Below are 25,090 nucleotides of genomic sequence, written 5' to 3'. Positions count from 1 at the left end.
CGTGCGTGCGTGCGGCGTCGGAGTGCGTGGAGTGCGTGGAGTGCGCGGACATCAGGTAAGGACCTGGCTATGTATCCAGCGCGGTCGGGTCTCCAGCGTGGGGTCGCTTGGGGTCGCGTGGGGTCATTCTTGGGTTGGGGAGAGCATTCGAACGAGACTGTCCCGCTGGCGCAGGGTCGCGGGGCAGCTGCGAGCGTTTCCGGGGCGCCGAGCGTCGTGGCGCCTGCTGGGACCTGGACTCCGCGTAGAGCCGGGCGCTCGCCGTCGAAGCCGCCTCGGGCAGCAGCCCCAGGTCCCAGCGCCGCTCGGCCGGCCTCCCGCTGCCCTTAACCCGAGTCCACCCTGGAGGACGCGCGGGCTGCATCGCCTGCACCCGGCCGGCTTCCCTTACTCCGGGCCAACTATGGAGGACATGCAGGTCTGCTGCACCTGCCTTTCAGCCTGTTTAAGAAGGCCCGGTAGTCCTTGGTCTCCCTGGAACACCTTGTCTTGACAGGAGTGCCCCTGGTGACTAACGGGCTTTATTATTAAGTAGAACCCTTCAGAAGCTCAGGGCCTTGGAATGTAACACTTCTCTCTCTCTCTCTCTCTCTCTCTCTCTCTCTCTCTCTCTCTCTCTCTCTCTGTCTCTGTCTCTATGTCTCTCTCTCGTAAATGTTGCATTACATAGCGCTATTTGAACTGTTTGAAACCTTAGCATCTCTTTCTTCCATTCAGAAAAGATTTTGCTCCGATTAAGCTGTGGAAGGTTACGGGCAGATGTGCCCTCTCCTCGCCCCAGCCCTGGAACATTAAAAACAACCCTGAGAACTTGTACTGAACATGACTGTCAATGATGCAGAGTACTGGAATAGAGAAGACAGCTGTTCTTCCTGCCCTACCCCCAGTTATATGTGAATTTATTTGCTTTGTTTTTAAAATGAGAGTAATAAAGTTTAAGTCTTTTGGTTCCTGAGTAATCCCATTATTAAAATGAAAAAGGAACGTTGGAGGAGGGACACTTGGTAACATAGTCCAAAGTTAATCCCGACAGTATTCAGTTACCGTCACACTTAGGCACCTTGAAAGGGAGGCAAAGGCAGATGGACATTATACAACATAGGGTGACTATGGACATTATACATTATACAACACTAGGCTGACGTTATACAACAGAAGCGGACTATGGACATTATCCAACAGCCCATCTCAGTATCGAGGACAGTGGGAAAATACAGATAGAGATGAAAATATTAATGGTACTTTTTTTCTTCTTGATTTGAGGTTATAGGGAAGCAGGGTAAAAACCGGGCTACATTTCATATATTTAGCAAGTCAGATTCTTAATTGCTGTATACCTTTCTTCAAAGATACCTGTCTTTGAGTGTTGGAGACTGAACTCAGGACTCATGCTAAAAGCTCACACTTTTCTATATGGGGAAGGAAGGAGGATTTCAGTTATTGTAGTTTTGGCATTTACTGGGGCACCACCCAGCCAGCTACTCCATCCTCGGCTGGAGTCTTGTATAGAAACTGGAATGACTTCAAAGGGGCAGATTACTGGGGTGCCCACTCTAGTCTTGCTGAGTCAAAATCTGGGGGGTGGGAAGTCGACTGCAGGGTTAGGGATGTGCACTCCTTTGGGGACCCTATAGTTGAAGTTCCATCAATCAGAAGAGACGTGCCTAAGGGACCCGACCTGAGTAGTTCATTGTTTAGTTTCCAGCCCATCAGGGAAAGGCATGAACTGTGGTGCCATTTAACAAAATAACCTTCCTCTTGTAGGGCAGTTTCCAAAGAGGTCTTCAAATGCTGTTCCTATTATTAGGTTGTATTTTAATTCTTAGGTCAGCTAAAAAGTTCATCTAACCTACTTCCCCATTCTGTATCAGACACTAAAAACCCTCAGTTCCTCCATTTTTGCTTTGCAAAAAAGGTGTAAGTCTTCTCAGAATTTCTGTGCTTTTCCCTGTCTTGGGTTCCTGGTTTATCACTCCTAAGGCATGGAGATTGGAAACTTATGTAGGAACACTAAATACTTGCAACTTTGGGTCTCATACAGAAAGCACTTAATCTGGGAATGGAGTTCTTTATAGATAAGGCCACGGAAGTTTAAACATGCTCATTTGTGCTATTAAATTTAGGATGGCTCGAACCATGGAACCGCTGGCAAGGAAGATCTTTAAAGGAGTTTTAGTCGCTGAACTTCTGGGTGTTTTTGGAGCTTATTTTTTGTTTCAAAAGATGAACTCCAGCCAAGGTAAACACAGTTCAGTAGTTAATATTTTCTAGCTGGGCATGTAGTAAATGTTAGTTGCATTTCTGGGCAAAATGCTTCTAATGGCTTTGAAGCCATTAGACATTTTTATGTGTAGAGCAGGGGGAGGGCAAGGTATTGGTTATTGTAGAGTAGGTGACTCACTTCTGACTTGCAGACTAAGAGCCTGGATTTTACTGGGGAAGAGTAGAACAATTGGCCCTGTTCTGACTCTGCAGAATTGAATGGAGGCAGTTTGGCCTGCATTGTACTTACTTGTTTGATATTCCTGGGAAGAGCTAACACTGACCTCACATCACAGAACTATTTCTCAGCGTTAGCAGCAGGCACTGAAACCATTTCCCCAACTGTTGCTGAATACAGTGTAATACTTTGTTAAATTTTGTATTACAGCTCTCAGCTTTGAAGATAGCAATTCCTACTACTTGCTTCTCCAACTAAAGCAGGGAACAGCCCTGGGGCAGTAACTTGTCTTTAAAGCTTGTCGTTTGTCTTCCTCAAAATACTTCATTAGGACACTGTTCCCAGGTGCTGCTGGATGTTCATAAGGAAATAGAGTATAAGGCTGCATTTTAAGATGAATGCAATTTATATCCTATCCTACAAGACTTAGTTCTTAGATTAGCAAAGGGACCTTAATACAAAATTCTAACAGACATTGATATCTAAATTGTGGCTCAATATGTTAATATGATTTTTTTAACATCAGATTTCAGGCAAACAATGAGCAAGACATTTCCCTTCATTTTGGAAGGTATGTTTTTCTTCAAGTAAAAACTCAAGTGCAAAATAGCCTATAAAAAGCTGTGGTATTTTTACAGTTCGGGACTAAATGACTTTTGTTATCAGTTTCCAACACTAGTTGCCTCCTAAGTACTCCTAATTACTTAGATGAGAGCAGTTAGCACTTGGTTTAATTCTTATTACTTCTGTTGACCAAACCCCAGGCTTTACAAATGCTGGGGAAGATGTCTATCACTGAGTTATTGGCCCCCAACCTGCAAGCGGGAGCCTTAATTCTTTCAGGGGTTAAGAACATAAATTCCAGAATGAAGAGTAAGGTGGTGATGGACACAACCATGGCTTAGGTTACTGTTGTAAAAGACGTTTTCCCAGGCATACTGTTTCTCTATGGAAATCAAATGCCTATCTCATGACGGTTGAGGGTTGAACAAGCTGACATCACACTTACCTAAGCAGAGCACCTAGCAGGTGCTCAAACAAATAGCTCAACAATGTTAGGAACTTGTGCTTGAATATGGAGCCCTTTTCATTTTATTATGTAGCAATCTGGAAGAATTTTTTCAATGTTAAGTTTAACTTTTGCATGATTTTATAAATGACAGCATTTTGTTTCTATAGTTTATTACAAATCCACTGAAAAGTCTGGAATGTATGGAATTAGAGAGAAAGATCAAGAAAAATGGTTGGATAGCAAAAATTAAGGGTGAGTAGAATCTTAATTTATTATTAACTCCAAAGGGCTCATTTCCTTTGCTTTCTGGATTTTTGAGGGATTTTCATCTTCTTTTTGAAATTTTTCTTCTTCTTGATGATACTTTTCACATCTCTGTTGTGTAGCCAATCATCACGCTCAGCTTCCCACTTGAGCTGTTTGAAACCTTTGAGGTGAGAGGACAGATGAGTCTATGCCACTGTAGACTGACTTCCAAAGCCCTCCTGGGCGTGACTGCAACTGCAGGCCTCCCACCCACTGTAGACTGACTTCCAAAGCCCTCCTGAGGGTGACTGCAACTGCAGGCCACGTGGCCCGTGGTCTCCCACCCACTGTTGGTTGCTCTCCTTTATTTTCTAAGATATTTTCATTTTACAAATGAAAGAATACAGAAGGATTTATACTGAAAAGATTTTTCTTTTCTATTTTTATGAAAGAATGGATACTAATACCATTGGAAATACTTAAAAAGGTCTTCAAGTATATAAGAGTAAATATTTAGCCAAGTCAAAAAAACAGACTGACTCTCCAAGGAAAAAAATTGAGTCTGTAGTTAAGTGTGGTTTAAAATGTCTTACTCTGTGACAAGCCAGTTTTCTGCCATTTAAGGACATCTACAAGGAAATACCATTTAAAAAACTTGGTGACAATTTCAAGGTGACCTGGTAGTGCACACTTGTAATCCTAGTGCTTGAGAGGTGGAGGATGAAGATTTCAAGGCCAGCCTGGCTACATAGTAAGCTTAAGGAAGAAGCCTGGGCTACATCAGACCCCACTGGGGGGAAAACCAGCTTACTTACTTGCATTATCTTTGTTAGCCATGGCGTTCATGCCAAGATTATCAAACTTGGATCCCATGTTTTCATCCAACAGATGGCCAAACTTAAAAGAAAAAAAAAAAAAAGGAAGGGTGAGGAAGGCCATGAGAAAACTGGAGGAGAATGTAAAGGCTACTCTCTTAGCTGGTGTATTACCTCCTCAGCAGAGACAAACAGGCTGGAGTTATCAAAGCTTTTCCTTTTCTTCTGTGCTCCTAAAAACAAGCATTGTGTGTGGGTTAATTAAAGTATGTGCCTATTTTCCAGATTTGGTTGCTGTTCAGAATTTATCCTCACAAGAAACCAACAGTATCCCCCAGGATCAAATTTCCACAGCTGACATGGATGGAGTTTGTAATACGTGAAGCAAAATATAAATTATAATTCAAGTTTTATTCTTTGAGCTTGAAAAAGCTGACTGAAGTATGTTTATTGTGTTATCAATAAACTTTTGTTTATGCTACTGTAAAAGTTCACCTATAGTACTGAATCTAAACATTTCAAGAAAGCTACAGTGGTAGAGTGGTCAGAGCTCACACGCCACTGGACTCTATAAACACGACTGAAAAGATCTGGAGACTTAAATGTGAGAGGAAGGGACTTGGAACAAAACCAAGGAAGCATGTGAGAAACAGTTTCATGTTAAAAACCTTTCTTGGCTGGGGAGACGGGTTAATCAGCACACTAGCCTTACAAGTGTGACGATCACGGTCCAGATCTCCAGAACCCTTGTAAGAACCTAGTGCCATGGCTGCAGTCTCAGATGGCGAGACAGGAGGCAGACAGGCCGTTGCCTAGGAGCTCATGAAACAGCCAGCCTGGCCTACGTGGTGAAATTCCAAGCCTACGAGAGACCTTTGTCTCAAACACAAGGTGGAAGGTGCCTGAAGACTGATACTTTAAGAAAAAAATACTTTAAATGGTATCAAACCAACTTTTAAACATGTATTTCCCAAAATAGGTTCCCTAAAATAGGTTTCATGTGGCAGATGCTATGGTTTGAAGATATTAAATGCATTTTCATACCTTGAAACGACCCAGCAAAATCAATATTATCTTCACTCTTTCTCTTGCTTTTCTTAGTATTAGCTTTGGAGCTGACTTCATCAAATTCTGTTACCCAAAAAAGTTTATTATTAAGCCATTTTAAAAACAAGCCTGGAAAATACCAATTCAATGTATGCTACAGTCTAGTGCAACCATAAGGTCTGATATGTCTGTTCCATGTGGGTTCACAGTCCTGCAATCCTAACAGAATGGGCCTGAAGGATACAGGATGCTGCAGCCTCTTGAGAGTACGTGGTTTAGTTTGCAAGAACATAATTTACTCAATGACCACTAATAGGGCCAAATACTTAAACACTTGCATAAATAAGAAACATTTGCTGCTGAGGTCCAGTAGAAGCAAGAGGCAAAGCAGTTGCACACTAGAGGGTAGTGAAAGGACAAGAGGCAAGTAACAGTCCAAACACATGACTGTGGTTGCTCCCTTATCATTTGTAGTTTACATTACTCATCTTTTCCACCTGTGCTATAAGACTATATGAATACTGGCTTTCTGGTGGGTAAAAGCTCATCACTCTTCCTCTTCTTCTTTGGTAGAGCTGAGGCTCCAAACAGGACCTCATGCATTCTCGGAAGCACTCTACTACTGAACTACACCACCAGCCCCTTACACTAATATTAAAGACAGGCTACATGACAGTTCAACTGAATCTGATATAGAATGACATTTTTAATTAAAATTAAAGTCCAACACTGACACATGTGTCATACTTTGGATATAAAAACATACTTTAAGAACTAGTCTAGGAATTAGCAAGAAAGCTATTAATTTGTGGTTTATTTTTATTTTATTTGCTTTTGGTTTTTTGAGACAGGGTTACTCTGTGTAGCCTTGGCTATTCTGGGACTAGTTCTGTGGACAGGCTGGCCTCAAACTCACAGAGATCTGCTTGCCTCTGCTTGTTTTGTGTCATCACACCTGGTGGTTTATGTATTTTTAAATGTGTACCTGGACCATCTTCAATTTCTTCGTCTGACACATCCATGAATGTTCCTCCATCTTCATCAATGTCAAAGTCTTCATCATTCATACTTCCTAAAGAAACTTCGTCATCATCAAGGTCACCAAGCTCATCATCACTACTCCCTGAATCTTCCAAGTTCTCCTTGGCTCCTTTTGTTTTTTTCATATTGCTGGAAAACAAACTCCAAACTAGTAAAGGAAGGCAGTGGTTTCTAAAGTGTGCTCAGGAGACTAAGATACACTGTTAATTAACTATGTAAAAGAACTGCAGACTGTTCAAAGCATTCTAAAGGTCAAAAATAAAAGTCCCAAGCCTTGTGGATCACATAGTTTCTATGGTCTCCTGTTCTGATGCCTAATTTGGGAAATACCGGGAAAACAGGAAAGAAAAGATTGAGTTTTACCTGGCAAAATCAATATCATCCTTCCCAGGTGTGAAGCAGTTATCATCTTCAAATATGTCTGCCCGAGAACAATATACACATTATAAGAGCTAGCAAAGGACAAGAGGGATACACATCATACCCCATCAACTGTAAGGCAGGGGTCAGGGGTTCACAATAGCAGAATAATGTCAGTAGGGCTACTTGTGGTGTGTCTTACACAGACCTATAAGCTCCATGAAATCTCTAAAATGAAGAACAACAACTTCAGTGTTTATGTTTTACTAAATGTAGGATGTAATTAAAAACTCCCAAGCTCTATGGATTATGAAGAAGAAAACAAAACAGCAGACCATTGCTACTAACAGAAATAGGAGACTATGAACAATAAACAGGTTCTGTCCCATCAGAGACTTGGTCTTACGAATGACACACTTCTTGCCAATAGAATTTTCTTACATTGTTCAACACAGAATAATGTATTTTTCTAGAACAAATATGAGCAAGTTACTACATGCTATTTCTCAATCTTCCACTATAATCTATGGACCAATGGTTTCTAAAAACTAAGTTCACCTTTACCACTAATGTTCTATATTTTTTTTTTTTTTGAGACAGGATTTCTCTGTGTAGCCTTGGAGCCTATCCTGGCACTCGCTCTGGAGACCAGGCTGGCCTCGAACTCACCGAATTCCGCCTGCCTCTGCCTCCCGAGTGCTGGGATTAAAGGCGTGTGCCACCAACACCCAGCTTATACTCTATTAACAGCAATAACTTTACAAATTGAGTCAACAAAATCAAATTACCAATCATTTTTTCAAATTCTTTATCATCAACATCTTCTATGCTATCTTCATCTTCGTTGCGTTTCTGTTTCTCTTTAACAACAGCAACTTTCTTATAATACCTATAATAAAACACATATTACATATGTGTATAATTTATGACTAGAGACAAATTATAACTCTGAAAGTGTGTTACTGGACACTCAAATGAGTAAAATTTGTATTTAATATAAAAAACCACAAACAATAAAATAAACTTCAGTAACTCTGCTTGAAGAATCGTGGTCTAAACAAGTTATTTCTGAGTTACTACTATATTAAACCAACACAGATAAAGACTACAAAAGAATCACTACTTAAGGGGCTGGAGAGATGGCTCAGAGGTTAAGAGCATTGGCTGTTCTTCCAGAGGACCTGAGTTCAATTCCCAGCAACCACATGGTGGCTCACAATCTGTAATGAGATCTGGCACCCTCTTCTAGCCTGTGGGCATACAGACAGATACTGTATACATAATAAATAAATCTAAAAAAAATGTTAATAAAAAAATAATCACTACTTAATTAAAAAAAATAATTCAGGCATGGTAGCACATGCTAATAATCCTTAAATCTGGAAGGGACCACCAGTTGAAGACCAGCTTGTGCAATATACAGTTTCCAAACAAATAAACACCTGAAGTTCCACAAAGTCAGATTCAGAAACCAAAATTTATATACTACATTATTAAAGTCCTCAAGCTGACAAATTTCATTAAAATATTGAGTAGCAGAATTAGTAATTTAAATTTCCTTCAAAAAAGAAATGGACACATAACTTATCTTTTCAAAATAGTCTAATATTAACAAAGCATTGTATCAAATATAAACATTTGGACAGTCCCCAAGGATGCTGTACTAAGTATCTTACCTGTAGAAAAACACTTCATCCACTGGGATCTGGCTTTCTTCTTTTGCAAGGAACTCTTTACTATTCACTATAGAAATGAAACATTTGATTATGACCACTTCCCCGTGCCACTCAAGCTCTTGGACTACATCTAACACACTGGCAGTTTTGAAATCTTAAACAAGACAACGGCAGAAAGAGGTATAGCAGTGTGAAGGCATGTCTGCAAGTGTGTGGACAAGTCTCAACACCCCAGACTTGGCTGTCTGTAGAGAAGAGCAGACAGGACATAAGCACAGCTGAGGAACGGGTTCTCTTATTGTTCTCCAACTGCACTCTAGGAAAGCTTCAAGAGAAACAGAAATTATTTGAAAGATTTACTTATACATGTGTGTGTGATTGCAGGTCTGCAGTAGTCACAGGTGTTGGATCTCCCTAGAGCTGAAGTTATCTGAAGTTGCTAACCCCAACCCTACTTCTTGTTTTGTTTTTCAGACAGGGTCTTTTGTAGCCCAGGCTAGCCTTAAACTTAGTGTAGTAATGAGAATGACCCGAACTCCTGATCTTCCTGTCTCTACACAGAATTATAGCATAATCTGGCTGTCTCAGAAGAAAAGTACAATAAGGCTTGTAATTCTAAAAACAGGATGTCATCATCAACAGAACTTTTCATAATTTTACTTATTCCTGAGGAAAACAAAGAATTCAAGGATATTAGCTTTTCTTCTAGGGAACTAAAATTTCTGACTTGATTTAAAGATTTGGCTTACAATTCTAATTACCTCTGAGTAATACTATTGACATTTCTGGATATCTGGGAGGTTAGGTGGAGATAACTAGAACTTCCAACTTACTTCTAATTTCTGAGCAAGATGAAGCTGGGCCATAGCATGTGAAGAGATGTCCTCTCTGAACAGAGAAGATTGGTACCAAACACATGCACAGGAGGACACTACCTACAGACAATGATGCTGTGTGAAGAAGTCAGCTGTGCATCTTTGTCTTCCTCAGCCAGGGTTAGGTCTTAGATGGCCTGAACTGCCAAAGCTGGGGATGGTTGCCAGAGGGTCCATAATCTTATTTACTCTGGATATGCTTGAAATTTTTATTATGATAAAGTGGGTCAAAGAATATAATTTGTGCTGCGCTGTCTTTTGCTTTCAGCTGCCCAGGCTCCGTGCTTACCAGCAAGGTTACGGACTGCCCAGGCTCTGTGCTTACCAGCAAGGCTACGGACATCCTCTATAAAATGTTTCCTTTTTGGCTGCATCACAACGCTGTCCGTATTTTCTGAAATGTAAATCATGACAATCTAATGTAGTTGTATGTTCATTTATTCACTAAATCCCAGCAATGAAAACCAAAAAGTTATTAAATAGAAGCATACCTTTGCCTTTGTGTAGCTTTGGATTTCGGTATACAAATCGATCCAAGAATCTCATTAGTGTGAAATCCTGTAGCGGGTCCCCTGAATACTGAATAAAATTCCCCTGAAAGGTGGGAAAATGGTGGAGGATTTATGTATTTAATAAAAAAATAACCCATCTACCCAAATATGAAAAACAGGAAAGGCATAAGCTGCTGTTACATCGCATGTGAGGCACATATGAACAGTGACTAACCCTTCAAATAGTCTTCTCATGTACACCATACTAACACACTAAACACAAATGCACACACATTTTTATCATGCACTGGTAATTGGTAATTTTATAGGTAGTATTTATAATGGAGACTATGTAACATTCTGAGAACCAAACACTGAAAAAGTAATCCCAGGAATCAGAGGAGGGAGCAGCCTTCCTCAGAAGAGCCAGTGTGTACCAGGCAGCTGCTGTTTGCTGGTGTGCCGTAACCATTCCTCTCAGAAGGAGAAAACAAGTCACTGATCCCCAATAATGGCCAAAATATCAGATTCCAGATGTTGGAAAAACTGTGCCATCAACTTCTGATGATCAAAAACTAAAATACTTACATAGTTTTAGGAGTGTTTTAGACTTACCTCAAGGATAGTCTTGGCAAAAAGGGCCACAGAAGGGTGGAAATGCTCAGATAACTATAGAAGAGAAATGTGAATGTCATCATTTCTAAGGTCAATTGTTAGCAAAATTACAAGTTGTTTGAGAAAAATCTAGAGAACTGAATCTTAATATATAGAAAAGTGATCCTCAAATATTCTGGTTTCCAAACCACATGTACACTTAAAATCTGTGATTTTAAGAACTTCCAGCTAAGTGGGTTATTTTTATATTTATTTTACTAGAGATTTAAACAGGAAAATTTTAAATGTTTATAGTTCACTTAAATTAAATCCAGGAGCTGTAGAGACAGCTCAGCAGTTGACAGCACCTGATGGATGCATTTACAGAGGTCCTGGGTCCATAGGAAGGCTTTTAGAAACCCAATTCTTCTTCTTCACTTGCAAAATAACTTAGTAGCTACATGCAACAATCTATGTTCTTATTTGTAAGCCAGGTTTGATATTTTTATTTACATGCACAAAAGTTTCTGTAAAATAAACATACATTATATTTTTGCCTACATGTAATTTCATATTAACTCCATTATTTGCAAGAAGTTTCAATGTGTTATAAGCCATGAAAGCAAGATTACATGCCACAAACAATAGGTAGAAGAAATGATTTTACCTTTCTGAGCTCCCAAAGGCTTGTATTTTCAGCTCCACAGAACAAAGGATTTCTACTGAATGGATCATATGTTTTTAACTGCTTGCCACCTAGGAACAAAGTATTTTTGAAATGCTTTAAATTCCTAGTTGAAAGAGACACTTCAAACTATCACAATTAACGAATGTTTTCAGACAGACCTAATCTTCAAAATTGTTAGTAGTTCAGTAATCCAATCCTAGGTTTAAAACACAAAGTCCCTTAAACAATTTATCTTGATGTCTGCTCTTTAAATATTTTTCCTGAAAAAACTTTGCAACATACTGGCCCCAAATGCAGAATGATCAATCTCTTCATCAGTTTTCAAGCAGCCAGAGAAAGTGCTAAGAAAACAAGTCATAAATGGTAAGATAGAAATAAAAAACCTACAGGAGTAAGTGTAGCATACTCTAGAGCTGTAGTTTTCCAATTCCTTGCCATGAAATTACATTCAGGAATTTTTTTTCTTGAAACAGATTTGCATATTTGCAGAAACCCAGAAATAAGAGATTAAAACTTTCCATTCTACCTTTACTTATTAAGTGCGTGCATGCGTGTGTACATGTGGGTGTGAGTGTGCAAGTGCCACCAGGCTGCACGTGGAGATGAGAAAATAATTTAAGAGCCAGGTCTCCTTCCATCCAAAATGTGGGTCCCTGAACTGAACTCTGGCCATGAGGGTGGGAGCAGGTGCCTTTCCCCTTCCTTGGTGAGTTATCTCACTGGCCTCAGAAATGAACATTTTAAGCAAGATTTTTGAAATACACCATTAACTGTGTAGTCCTAACCCACGCTGGCCATCCTCCTGGATAGGCAAATCCTTAGAAGACCCTTCCTGACAACAACCAGCATTCTCTTGAATCTACCCGGATGGAAATTTAAAGCTGAATTACTTTAGCCATGAGTCCAAAAAGAAATCTGAAGACATGGGTGGCACTGTTTTCTTCAGTCCAAGGCTAGTGTTCTTTCCTTTCTGGCCTCAGATACAAAGAGTGCATCCCTAAGCTTTCTCTTGGTTCTAATACCCTATTAACAGACTTCTCTTCCTCTGGTGTGTGAGCAGACAGAAGTCACTTAAGGCTTCTATTGCCCAGAAAGTCTTCTATCATAAAAACTTGCTTTAAGAGGTTTGAGAGGTGGCTCAGCAGTTAAGAGCACTAGCTACACTTCCAGAGGACCTGGGTTCGATTCCCAGCACCCACATGGTGGCTCAAAACTGCCTGTAACTCCAGTTCCAGGGGATTCAGGGCTCTTCTCTCACTTTCTGGTCACCAGGCATGTGTGTGCACGGACATATTAGGCTAAATACACAGACACAGAAAATAAAACATTTACAGCAAAACTTTCCTTTAAGAAACTGCAAAGGGTGAATATGATGGTCACACAAAAATCGAGAAGGGTCATAGAGATTGGATCAAATCAGTTCCATTCAGAAATCAAATGTCACGTGAGCCACATGTGGGTGTCTCCACATGCTCTGACTAGAGTGCTTCCATGAGGCATAAACTCCTATTTAAAACCGAAAGAAAGATTCACAGTGCATCTAGCATTTCATGTTTTTTTCACCTAATTTCCATAGTTCTCAAAGGCATCTTCTCTGATTTCCAAGATTTATTTAAAACGTATACTTCTGCTAATAAGGATCATCTGTGATTCCCTACCTTTAAAATTTTATGGTTGCAAATGTAGGTCTAATGCTTGCTCAGCACAGCCAAAGCCCACCTCCAGCACTGTCCTGTTTGCACATGCGCGCACACACTCTACTATGAAGATGAAAGAGGAAACTTATTCCTTCATTTAAAAGTTCAAGGACCAAGTCAAAGCCCCTTACCCTTCAGGTTGTCAAAGTGCACCCAGGAAGCAGTCTTGGGTTTCTCAGCTTTTGTGCTGCTTGTAGTCACCGTGTCTTCTGCCCCGACTTCCTTTATCTCCTCTACTGCCGTTTCTTTGTCTGCATCAGTGAACTTTTCTATGTCACTGTCATCTCTCACGTCAACAAAGTTTTCTTCATCAGATTCCTAAGGAAAACAGATCAAGGACTATTAGTCAATGGGAGCTGCAAAAAAGCCTGTATTCATTTATGTAGTGCAGTTTCAGAACACTCAGTTACTGCAGTTCTTGTCAAATATGAAAATACCAATCAAGTAAAACCAATCAAGGTCCCGAATACTACTCATAATGAAAAGCAAGATTATATTCTTTCTTTCTAAACATAACAGAGCCACGTTCTGAACCAGGAGATTTTAGAACTGAGCCCTAAAACATAAGCTGTGTTTTAACAGGGGCAAGTGTTACTACTATTAATTTCCATTTGGCAACTGAGGAAACAGGGCGGAAAAAAAACTACCCGATCTATAATCACCTGTAACTACCTCATATGACTGCAATTTCTACTATAGTGGGGTTTATTATGTAATAAATAGAGAAGTCAAGCAACCTGCCACCTAGCTAGCTGTACACCAGACAGTGAAATCCAGCTCTATCCAGCTCAAAAATCACTCTTAACAAGCTCCAGAGAAATTAAGTTACTGTTCGTAAAGCAGAGAAAAACCACCCCATGTGCCAGCACCCACTAGGATCAAGAAGCAGTAAAAAGCATACCGGATGATCATCTAGTTGGCTTCTTAAATCTGGTTTTGCTTTAAGGATTTCCGACACAAGATACAACGCTCCACAGATGAATGGCGGCATCTGTGTGCAAGTAACCTGAAGTAACCTCTTCACAAAGGCCTTCACCCGGCGCAACACGACGTCCGTTTTCAGAGACTTGTAGACAAGGTTAAGAAACATCGCTTGCTTCGAACATGCCATCAACCCTGGATCCAACATCTTTCTGTAACAGAAACCACCGTCAATATTCATTCATAAGATCATCTTCATTTACATGCAGTAGACAGTTTAAAGACTCCACAACCAATTCTAACAATCTCATCTTTGTTAGGGACAAATTTCCTACATATATTAGAAGAGACTACTGATTTCTGCCTTCTCAGATAAAATGCAAATCAACAATGACACCAAGTGAAAGAATGCAATAGGCAAGAAGTCATCAGATAAGATCCATTTGTGACTTTTCTCTCCTCTAGTTCTTTTATAAAACAGGGTGTAACAGTGTAGTTTTTATATCAATTCAGAGCCCCACCAGAAAGGCTACACAGAAGTCAAATAATAAAAACTGATACCCATTCAATCTGCTTTAAATCAGTTCTTGGAAGGCAGAGGCAGGCAGCTGTCATGGAGTTCTAGGCTACCCTGAATTCCATAGCAAGGAATTCAAGACCAGCTAGGTGCTAACAAAACAATAAAGACAAAGCAGTAGATAAGACAGTCTGAGTTTCTGTCTGTGTCGACTCTTCTTCTAGATGACCAGAGGCAGTCTCCTCATATGGTTGCAGTGAAGACCTCCTATATGCAGTGACAAAGGAAACTGGGAGTCCTTATGAGAACGTGATCCAATGGATCACAGGTTTCCCTTTCATACACACCATCCCCTATCCAGAATGCTCTCTGCAGGTCCACAGCACCTAAAATTGGTTCTTCTAGTATTCCCTCAATCTTACATTTATACTTTTTGGTTTCCTAAAATCTGACTCCTCAACTTTCCTGCCTTTTCTCCCAAAGTCCAATGGAACTGGGATTGCTCTGTCCCAGGCATCCTTGTATTGTCTCCTTAAATGATGAGTCCAATCAATCATGTACTAAGTCTTCATTAACTATTCCAGATAAAGCTTTCCACTTAAAAGTTTTTTTTTAAACTATAACTTTATTTATTTATTGGTGTGTATGCCCTTTGAAGTCAGAAGACACCCTGTGGGAGTTGTCAGTTTTCACCGAGTGGGTCTTGGGGACTGAACTCAAGTTGGCAGGGTTGCTGGTAAACACCTTATCCAGGCCCCTAGAGCTTTTCTCCATAAGGGGCCAGCTCTGCCATTCACTAGCTGTGACTTTGGAGATGCTTTCTAATCTGAGGAACAGGCCAGGAGACAGGTGCATGTCTCTGCATGCTACTAATCAATCTTACATGGCAAACTACTGGTTAAGATTTAGATCATGCTAAGTGTGGCTTAAGTCTAAACTAATAACCACTACTTTACATTTTCCTTCGAAAGTTAGATACATATGTGTAACTATAAAAAAAAAAAATTAAAGGCAGGTGTGGTAGAACACCCCCTTAATCCTAGGACTCAGGAGGCAGAGGCAGGCACGTCTCTGTGAGTTCCAGGGCAGTCAAGGTATACAGTGAGAACCTATCTCAAAAAAGAAAAAAGAAAAGAAAGAATGGATAGATAAGTTCCCCAAGACAGCTTGCTGGCATATGTAAGGCAGTTCCCAAGTGCTTACACTGTTAGAAACTGATGAGTCACAGGGCAGTTGTATTCGCCAAACAAAATCTTAATCTAAAGGCTAAAACAGCATAACAAACCAAAACAACCCCCCCTCCCCGAAATCTGACCCTCCATAATACCCACTCTCTAGCACACATCTAGTAAGGGTCTCCAGGGGTGGGATTTCTATCCATGGTGCCGTATCTTACACACACAGGGCAAGGGCAGATGAAGCACACTCAAAACCCACTTGCTGAATGAATTACTCAACAGCTGTATGAAGAACAGGAGGGGAAAGGGAATTTCAGTTACACCCCTGTTCTAGTCCTTTACTATCCCAAAAGACTTAAAACGAATTAAGCAAAGTTAAGTCTTGAAACAGGTGTCAGGAGTCCCAACTGCTCAAAAGTCGGTGAATATTCAGTTGCTGGGGAGGGGCTTCATATGTGAGATATATATACACACACACACACACACACACACACACCCACCATATACACATACTCTCTATACACACACACTCTCTATATATCACACCATATACACACTATCTATATATACACACACACATCATATACACACTCTCTCTATACACAAACACCATACACACACACCCCCTCTCTCTCTATATATATACACACATACACCCCCCCCCTCTCTCTATATATATATACATACACACACACACCCTCTCTCTCTCTATACACACACACACACCCTCTCTCTCTCTATACACACACACACACTCTCTCTCTATATATATACACACATACACCCCCCTCTCTCTCTCTCTATATATATATATATATACATACACACACACACCCTCTCTCTATACACACACACACACACACACACACACACTCTCTCTATACACACACACACATACACACACATCCTCTCTCTTCCTTTTGCCCTATACAGCATGTACCGCAGCACAACAAGCTTCCGCACATTCGTACATCCCAGTGCTATGCACTTACCTGTATAGTGCTGTATAATACCGATCAGATATTGTCTGTTGAGAATTCATGACTTGGAAAAGTAGCATTAAAGCCTGCACACTAGTATTAAAATTTACAACATGCAACACTTTGAATAAAGTGTCCACCTGCTCCCTCACTTTGTCGTCACCTATCTGAGAATAAGGATATGCCCTGTTCACTCCTGTTAAAATGGCACTGAGCATTTTTGATTCAATGTCTTTTTTCTTGATACAAGTCCGAAAGAAGCAAAAATAAAGAGTTATTAATTTGTTAGCCAACTCACTTTCTTCATGGGAGAGGACCATTTGGTTTAAAAAGCAAATTGCATAATACTGAGCTTTGGAGCTGATGTTGGAGCGAAAGAGAAGCCTTTCTATTTCTCCACACACAACTCCTTTCATATTGGGATGCTTCCGCAGTAACACTTCTAACAGGTGGGAAGCTTTCGTGGCGATTTTGTTCTGAGGGTCTCCCAGCTTGTTCACCACCTGCATAAGAAGAGCCTTTTCCTCCTCAGGCTTATCACAGAGAAGCTCATGAGCAGCTACCAGGGCTCGGGTTTTAGTGGTTACCAAGGAATCGTGACTTAAAGTTTCTAGGACCTGCACAAATTCCGCTACTAAGTGTTTCAGTTGGTGTTCGTAATACCACAGTATGAGTCTTCTATCTCTTGAGTCCTTGTTGCCGCTGGACAACTCTTCCAGTTTGTGAAAAGGATGCTGGCTGAAGACCCGTAGCTTCCGACTGTCTGGCAGAAGGTCTGTAATGAGTAACTCCTTGAAGGTATCCAAAGCCATGAGGCACTGCTGCTTGCTGCCCTTCTTTTTAACAAGGTTCAACAGGATTTCTACAAACTGGAGTGTGTGAACAGCATCATCCTGGATCAGAAGAATCATGGCTGCCATCCTGTCACCCAGTGTCCCTGATGACACAATTGTCTTCATCCAGGTGGAAGAGCCTCCTTTTTGATTATTTGTTTTATTTTTGAATAAGCTGACTTCATGCTCATAAAGCTTGTGAGCCAGGGCTTTGTATTTAGACACTACATCCCGAGGCTGGGGCTCTGAAGAGTATTCGTTGCTGTATTCCATGTCATACCACTTGCCTCCAGGCCTGAGTAACAACGTTTGTCTCTCAAGAAATTCGAACACATCGGGCTGTTTATCTTTCTTTGATTTGGGGATGGTATTGCCGTCAGAAGGCTGTTCTGGTACAGTCTTATTTTTCACCTTCTTTTCGGATGCACTTTTACTTTCTGTAGCTTTTTGCTTTTTATTTTCTACCTTCAGTATTTTTGCTTCTTTTTTAATATTTTCTTTTTTATCTGGTTCATCTTCTTCAATTAAGTTGTTTGCATATTTGGCCAAATTCAGATTTTGAATGAATGCCTCCAATTCGCCTTGCTGAAGGTCATCAATTGTTCCTTTTTTGCCTCCATCCACCACTTCCTCATTTTCATCCAAAGCAGCCAGCATAAGGTAATCTTGCTGCAGAAACATAAAATAGTTAAAAACCATTATCATAAACCCAGAACTTCATCTTTGAAAATCATTACATTTGAATTATTGCCTGGGAAAGTCACAGATATCCAGTATGAAAATGTGCTGAGGATATGTACACTATAGGGAAAAAAACCACATCTTCAAGATATGGAAAGACGCTGAAGTGGGCAGCCACAGAAACCCAGTGAAAATCGCAATGATACATGCATTTGTTACATATCAGGTGAGCAAAGATAAAAGGCTCTGAGTGGGCAGGAGGTGGCTCATCCACTGGGTCAAGTCTTTGCGTAGCAAGCCTGGCAACTTGGGTTCGATCCCCGGAACCCACGTAAGGGAGATTCTCTAATCGAGTCCAGGAAGTTGTCCTTTGACACACGAGCACCAACACACATGCAGTACCCCCTCCGATAACAAACAAAAACACGTCACTAGGAAGTGTAGGTAGGAAAAGGCACTTTTATAGAAAGCTACCGTAGCCGGGCGGTGGCGGCGCACGCCTTTAATCCCAGCACTCGGGAGGCAGAGGCAGGCGGATCTCTGTGAGTTCGAGGCAGCCTGGTCTCCAAAGCGAGTGCCAGGACAGCCTCCAAAGCCACAGAGAAACCCTGTCTTGAAAAACCAAAAAAAAAAAAAAAAAAAAAGAAAGCTACTGTAAACCCGCAGGTCCTTTGGCAGCTTCAATCCAACTTACAAGGCATCTGTTTCCCTTTTAACACGGCGGGTTCAGCTCGGACAGGCACGAGCGTTCAAGCCATGCCCACGAGGTAGGGAGCGGTAGTTAGTTTTCTCCGTCCCGATATCGGGGCGTGAGGCTTGTGCCACGCTAAGAACAAGCTCGTCTCCATCGGTTTTATTCCGCCCAAGAGCGGCTAACAGCGCGGGAGGTTGGGCTGCGGGTCTCACACTCCCCGGAGCCTGCGGCCGTTACCTTGGTGCCCCCGAGGCGCAACACCTCCTCCAGAGAGAAGCCATTCTCGGCCTCATCGCTCTCCTCCTCGTCTGCCTCCTCCGGATCTTCTGTCACCGCTTTGGGACGCCTGGGCTGTTTGTCATGGAACGCTAAAGGTTCCCGGTCCGCCGACATTGCTGGCAGAACACGCGCGCGCAGCCCGCAACCCACTTCCTCTTCCAGCGACGCACTTCCGCTTATGTGGGCTTGTCAGGACGCATATCCTTCGTCTCCGCCCCCAGGGCGGAGCCTGGTCCGGTCGTGGTTGGGAATGAACGCTTTGGTGAGACGCGGAGTGGCCCGTGTGGGTAAGAGTCCTCGCAGCAGAATCTTGTCTCCATGGGAACCGTGTGGCGTGGCACCTCGGTTCGTCGGCTGTTTTCTGGGGCTGCAGCTGGAAGCTGGCCCACCGAGAGGCTTGGCCGTGGGGTAGTCGTGGGCGCAATGCACCGGGTTCAGACACCCGGGCGAAGTCAGTGGTGAGCAAGGCTGCCTTGCAAGCTCTTGCAAGCTCGCGCGTGTGAATGAAACGGAGATTTCTAACGCGGGTGCTTAATCGTGCTTTTCAGGCATCCCCTGTATTTGGAGAGGGAAATGCTTCAGCTCCGGGAATGAGCCGGCAGAAAGCAACCGGGTGACGCCGATGCTGCGGCATCTTATGTATAAAATAAAGTCTACAGGCCCCATCTCTGTGGCCGAGTACATGAAGGAGGTTTTGACCAACCCAGCCAAGGTAAACGCAGGGGAGCGCGAGCCACGGAGGGTGTGTGCACAGAGGAGCTCCAAGGTCCTGAGGGCCGGCAGAGGATGAGTAATCTCCGAAATCCTTGGGATGTAGTTTAATCTGTCAGTTGATCAGGATCAGGCTGCGTTAATTCAAGGGCAGTGCCAATAAAGAGGCCAAGACAAATTTCTGTGTTGTTTAGGTGTGACAGAATGGTTGGAATTTCGTGAGTTAGAGATATTTTTCTGAGGAGATTGTCATTTCCCTGCTGGAAGGAAACGCTGTACATATCTGGTTGGCCTTGAACTTGCAGGAAGGGTCTTTCTGTTTTCTCTCCTGAGTGCTGGGATTCACTTTCCGACTGCCTGGTTGTCAGAAAGCTTTGATTGAGACCCAGAGAGTCATTCTTTTTGTTTTGTTTTGTTTGTTTTTGTTTTTTGAGATAGGGTTTCTCTGTGTAGCTTTGTAGACCAGGCTGGCCTCAAACTCATAGAGATCTACCTGCCTCTGCCTCCCGAGTGCTGCGATTAAAGGTGCTGGCCACCAGCGTCTGGCCAGTGAATCATTTTTGAAAGTTAAGTGTATGGTCTAACTTGGGATATGAAGATAGTAAGACATGGTCTTCTCCCAAAATAATTAAACCTTCTAATCATAGTAATTATAGACATATAAAAAAAAAGCACTGGGTTTAGTTTGGGGTTGGAAGTCTTAGGAAAGAGAGGTCAGTGAAGATGTAATTGAGTAAACTAACTGATAAGGATGCCAGGAGAACTAAAAAGGGAAGAGTTTCGTTTTGGCATTGAAGTAGACAAGCAAGGCCAGTTAAAAAAAAAGAAAACCCACTTTTTTATTGAGATACATTAATCATATAAAAAGTACATAAGTCACTGGAATATAATTGAATGGATTTGTCACACACACACACACACACACACACACACACACACACACACACACACACACAGACTTTGACACAAAGCACATTTATGTAAGTTGCACCATGGTCAAGAAACAGCCTATCACCAACAGCCAAGAGCTTGGGAGAGGAGGCTTCAGGGGGGTGATTAGAGTCTTCCTGTGTTGGACTTCCGGGGATGGGGGGGTGGGGGTGGGGGTGTAGATATGAACATGGCTACAGCCATTTCACATGAGTTTTGCAAAATGACTACTATCATGTAACATTTAGTAAAGACTGCCTTTATCTTGGCTATTTCAGAAGAATTTCCTTGGTAAATAGTTATATCACTGTATGTATTAATTAACATTTTGGATGAATAGTTTTGAAAGCTTTAGTTGAAACTGAATCTTTTCCATTTCCTCTTTTTCTCAGGGATATTATGTGCATCATGATATGCTTGGAGAAAAAGGAGACTTCATTACTTCACCCGAAATAAGTCAAATCTTTGGGGAGGTAATAACCAACGTGTAGACTGTAAAAGGAATGAATGTTGTAAATACTTGAGAGCAGACCAAGCTATGCTAGTCTGTAATTGTGTGTGTGTGTGTGTGTGTGTGTGTGTGTGTGTGTGTGTGTGAGAGAGAGAGAGAGAGAGAGAGAGAGAGAGAGAGAGAGAGAGAGAGAGAGATTCATCAAATATTTAAAACTTTTAGAGGGAATGGTGGAGAGAACTTTTGAAAAACCCTAGACTTCAATATAGAAAAAGAAATGGAGAGATGTAAAGGACAAAAGAAGACAGAAAAGGTTTAAGAAGTGGAGAACCATATACAATATGAGATTGGAAAGGGAGAGAAGGAAAAAGAAACATAGAACACAGTGATCTCTGGTACTGACAGCTGTGACTTAACCTTCTCACAGTGGGGTCTCTCTGTAAGAACCAGAACCATGGTTTATTTATTTCCCTAAAAGTAACTTTGATGACTTAAAAATAGGAAATTGTACATAAACAGAAGTGGAATCTAGGTCTGAGAGACATTAATTACAGCTAAGTGTAGTGTAATAATGTAGGTCATGAGAGTAAGTAAAAATGGCATCACTGTAGTTCCTCTGTCCTTGTTTTCAAATGCAGGTACCTTTCTGTAAATGACTGCTTACCTGTGCCTTTTATAGAGGAAATGGGCTTAACAGCATCTTTTCTGATAATTAGCTTCCTATGCTGTGTATGTGTTGTGTGATTTCAGTGAAGTGTGTGTGTGTGTGTGTGTGTGTGTGTGTGTGTGTGTGTGTGTGTGTGTGAGAGAGAGAGAGAGAGAGAGAGAGAGAGAGAGAGAGAGAGAGCTATTCCTATTTAAAAACAGACAGAATTATTTGTACATGTTTTGCTTTTTGGTCTATAGTATGTATGTATGTAGAGTTTTACACTGTGACACTTTAATGTTTTTTCTTGTCACAGCTACTGGGGATATGGTTCGTTAGTGAATGGATGACCTCTGGGAAAAGCACTGCTTTCCAGCTGGTGGAGCTGGGTCCAGGCCGGGGTACTCTCGCTGGAGATATTTTGAGGGTAGGTAATAAAAGATTGTCTCCAAGTCTTGTAAGTAGTCTTTCTGCCTTTGACTGAGTTTGGAAATTTCATCTATCTGGACTTTCAGCCCTACTTCCTAAATCTTGTATTTGTCAGCTAAGATGCAATGTTGGAATAATGTAATGGTTCATTTCTTATTGTTTGTAAGCTTAAAAAATGGGGGCTAAAAATAAAAAATGCTTGGGTGATGTTATTTATGCCTTTGAGTTGCTAAAAGATGGGTAAAAAGTACGTATTTTCTCTTTTTCCCCCTCTATGTTCACAACAGTAAGAAACTGTTGTGTAGCAAAGAGAAAATGAAAATGTGTTTTAATCCCAGGGTCAGTCAAGTCACTGGTACCATTTAATTTGGTTCTGAGGATACAGTTTCATCATGTCCCAGACCTTTTTTTTTTTTTTTTTTTTTTTTTTTTTTGAGACAGGGTTTCTCTGTGTAGCTTTGGAGTCCTGGAACTCTCTCTGTAGACCAGGCTGGCCTCGAACTCACAGAGATCCACCTGCCTCTGCCTCTCAAGTGCTGTGATTAAAGGTGTGCACCACCACTGCTTGGCAACATTTAAAAAACTTTTGATTTGAAACACTGTGTGACTGCTAAGTCTGTTCACTTTTGATAGTAAGTTGTTATTAGGAAGCCATGTTGTAGTTTATTTTGTATATAAATGACATTTATTACCTCTAGTAGGTATGTTCTTACATGTTACTGGAGAACGACTCGGGTCAGGGTTAAATTTCTAAAATGAATGCTTTTGTGATACGACTAAGTGGTTGTGGTAATTAGTCAGAAACCCCTGACCACTTGACACATTATGTTTGCCAGTGTGTGGTGCATTGGCACCCATAAGCTTATATATTTGAATGCTTGGTCACCAGTTGGTAGAACTGTTTTGGAAGATTGGGAGACCTTGTTAGAGCAGGTGTGTCACTTGGCAGTGGGTTTGATGTTTCCAAAGCCCACACCAGGCCCTTTCTCACTCTCTGCCTCCAACTTGTAGATAAGATATAAGCCTGCTCCAGCATCATGTCTGCCTGCCTGCTGCCAGGAACCCCACCCCCACCATAATGGTCACAGACTCACCCTCTGTAATCAGTCCCACAGTTAGCACTTTCCTTTTGAAGTTGTCTTGGCTATTGTCACAGAGATAGGACAGTAACTGAGACACAGTGTTCCCTTTTTCTTTTAGGTGTTCAGTCAGCTTGGGTCTGTGCTAAAAACCTGTGACATTTCGATACACCTAGTAGAGGTGAGCCAAAAATTAAGTGAGATTCAAGCATTGACACTGACTGAGGAGAAGCTCCCTTTGGAGAGAGATGCTGAATCCCTGGTATACATGAAAGGGGTCACCAAGTCTGGGATTCCAATCTCCTGGTACCGAGATCTGAAGGATGTTCCTAAAGGTATAACTTTCCATTGACTAAAGGCTCAGAACTCACAGCGGTGATAGCTTCTTGCTGCAGTTTAACAGTTACTGCTTCCAAGCCCCTTATTTGAAGTGAATAGCTAACTTTTCCTTTTCTAGCAAAAAAAAAAGTTAGAATATTGCTGAATATTACACAATAGTATATTTCATGTTGTTTTATAGAAAGCAAACCAAACAAAAATCCAAAATGGAAATCTCCTCTGTACTTTGTAGTATTTCCTTTTAGTAAGGATAGCATTCATAATGAAATGGCCTATGATAAGTATTTTTGAATCCAAGATAGTGGGTTTCTCTGCTAACACAGTAAGTCAAATCAAACAGAATTAGTAAGACCAGGTTTAATCTGAGCAAAACAACTCCTGGGTGATCTGGGATAGGGGAGTAGGAGAGAAATCAGGTGGCAGCTTCTAAGTACTCTGTAGGCATGGTCTTGCGCAGCTGGGGTAGGGGAACCAGCTCTTAGTGGGTTTTCTGAGGCCATATTTGGAATGGGAGTAGGGCCTGAGTTCCCAGCTGAACATCTATCTGGGCAGGGTTTGGAATGTCTCCCACCCCAAGCTGGAGATTCCCAACAGCCCAAAGCAGAATGGGCTGAAGAAAGTGGTAGTAGATGGGTTTAGTTATTAATCTCTTGAAAAATCTTTACTTGCCCAAAGGCAAGTGAGGTGTGGGGGTAAAACACCCTGAACTAGTCTAGAGTCTTAGACAGCATGGAGGTAAGATCTCCAACAAGACACCCAAAGCCGTTTCTGACCTTAGCTTTCTCAGATATTTAAAGTTCACTTCCTTTCCAGCTAACACATTTGAGTCTCTTCATTTTTAGGAACTTAGTAATGAAGAAAAGAGTTAGCTGATCTTGGGGTATTTCCGTTCTCAGGTCATTATGTGGAAACTGAGGCTTAATTGTTCCTTTTGTATGCTGTTCACAGTGAGTTTTCCATAGAGCCTCGGTTCTCAACCTGTGGGTCTCGACCCCTTAGGGGTTGAATGAGCCTTTCACAGGGGTCACATATCAGATCACCTGCATATCAGATATTTACAATGTGATTCATAACAGTAACAAAATTACAGTTATTAAGTAGCAAAGAAAATAATTTTATGGTTGGGAGTCACCACATGAGGAACTGTCTTATAAGGTTGCAGCATTGGAAGGTGGAGGACACTGCCATAGAGGACAGCATGGCAGCGTCCCAGGCTCCAGTGCTGAAGAATGGATTGGGCACCTTCTTTTTTATGGCTAATGTTCAATAGAATTGTTTTCAAATGCCGAATCACTAATTTTCTTGTATTTTTAAATAGGATACAGCTTTTATCTCGCACATGAGTTTTTTGATGCTCTTCCCGTGCATAAATTTCAGGTATTGATGGAAATGTCATGTTTGTGATTAAGCGAAGCTATGCTAGTAGTGAGCTGGACAGTG

The 25,090-nt window shown here is 41.4% G+C and overlaps 3 protein-coding genes across 6 annotated transcripts in view; 2 read left to right on the top strand and 1 right to left on the bottom strand.

Moving 5' to 3' along the window:
• On the top strand, nucleotides 1-5,005 carry Cebpzos (CEBPZ opposite strand). The gene is made up of 5 exons (XM_027426053.2): nucleotides 1-55; nucleotides 2,124-2,239; nucleotides 2,967-3,011; nucleotides 3,620-3,704; nucleotides 4,799-5,005. Exons 2-4 carry the CDS (start codon nucleotides 2,125-2,127, stop codon nucleotides 3,700-3,702), a joined length of 243 nt encoding a protein of 80 aa, XP_027281854.1. The 5' UTR covers nucleotides 1-55; nucleotide 2,124; the 3' UTR covers nucleotides 3,703-3,704; nucleotides 4,799-5,005.
• Cebpz (CCAAT enhancer binding protein zeta) lies at nucleotides 3,573-19,231 on the bottom strand. The gene is made up of 16 exons (XM_027426043.2): nucleotides 19,024-19,231; nucleotides 16,591-18,080; nucleotides 13,884-14,115; nucleotides 13,114-13,300; nucleotides 11,265-11,353; nucleotides 10,619-10,672; nucleotides 10,004-10,106; nucleotides 9,838-9,906; nucleotides 8,638-8,704; nucleotides 7,750-7,850; nucleotides 6,965-7,022; nucleotides 6,546-6,730; nucleotides 5,558-5,644; nucleotides 4,688-4,746; nucleotides 4,514-4,595; nucleotides 3,573-3,879 (listed from the first exon to the last, which is right to left on the bottom strand). Exons 1-16 carry the CDS (start codon nucleotides 19,177-19,179, stop codon nucleotides 3,743-3,745), a joined length of 3,156 nt encoding a protein of 1,051 aa, XP_027281844.1. The 5' UTR covers nucleotides 19,180-19,231; the 3' UTR covers nucleotides 3,573-3,742.
• The window catches only part of Ndufaf7 (NADH:ubiquinone oxidoreductase complex assembly factor 7), a 23,169-nt gene continuing 17,271 nt past the window's right edge, over nucleotides 19,193-25,090 (top strand). For 2 of the 4 annotated variants that reach the window (XM_027426051.2, XM_027426049.2), the window contains exons 1-6: nucleotides 19,193-19,352; nucleotides 19,614-19,777; nucleotides 21,099-21,179; nucleotides 22,120-22,230; nucleotides 23,433-23,646; nucleotides 24,969-25,027. In XM_027426051.2, coding sequence (XP_027281852.1) covers nucleotides 19,244-19,352; nucleotides 19,614-19,777; nucleotides 21,099-21,179; nucleotides 22,120-22,230; nucleotides 23,433-23,646; nucleotides 24,969-25,027 — 738 coding nt within the window. In that variant the 5' untranslated portion in view covers nucleotides 19,193-19,243. Of the gene's footprint in view, nucleotides 19,353-19,377; nucleotides 19,524-19,613; nucleotides 19,778-21,098; nucleotides 21,180-22,119; nucleotides 22,231-23,432; nucleotides 23,647-24,968; nucleotides 25,028-25,090 lie in introns of those variants that run through there. The other 2 variants (XM_027426050.2, XM_027426052.2) reach the window with 2 other exon arrangements.

This window comes from Cricetulus griseus, chromosome 7 (genome assembly GCF_003668045.3).
Source record: "Cricetulus griseus strain 17A/GY chromosome 7, alternate assembly CriGri-PICRH-1.0, whole genome shotgun sequence".
In the NCBI taxonomy this organism is placed as follows: domain Eukaryota; kingdom Metazoa; phylum Chordata; class Mammalia; order Rodentia; family Cricetidae; genus Cricetulus; species Cricetulus griseus.
The sequence above is the reverse complement of the archived record's forward strand: the minus strand, read 5'-3'. Positions and strand labels throughout refer to the sequence as shown.

What these genes read in the sequence shown, in the direction of transcription:
- Cebpz (XM_027426043.2), bottom strand. Translation starts at nt 19,179, where the DNA reads ATGTCGGCGGACCGGGAACCTTTAGCGTTCCATGACAAACAGCCCAGG. An exon ending in GCCTTTGGGAGCTCAGAAAG is followed by an intron (nt 10,673 to 11,264) that starts GTAAAATCATTT and finishes TCTCTTCTATAG; the next exon opens with TTATCTGAGCATTTCCACCC. An exon ending in GGCTAACAAAGATAATGCAA is followed by an intron (nt 3,880 to 4,513) that starts GTAAGTAAGCTG and finishes CTCACCTCAAAG; the next exon opens with GTTTCAAACAGCTCAAGTGG.
- Cebpzos (XM_027426053.2), top strand. Translation starts at nt 2,125, where the DNA reads ATGGCTCGAACCATGGAACCGCTGGCAAGGAAGATCTTTAAAGGAGTT. An exon ending in AAAGATGAACTCCAGCCAAG is followed by an intron (nt 2,240 to 2,966) that starts GTAAACACAGTT and finishes TTTTAACATCAG; the next exon opens with ATTTCAGGCAAACAATGAGC. An exon ending in ATTTCCCTTCATTTTGGAAG is followed by an intron (nt 3,012 to 3,619) that starts GTATGTTTTTCT and finishes TTGTTTCTATAG; the next exon opens with TTTATTACAAATCCACTGAA.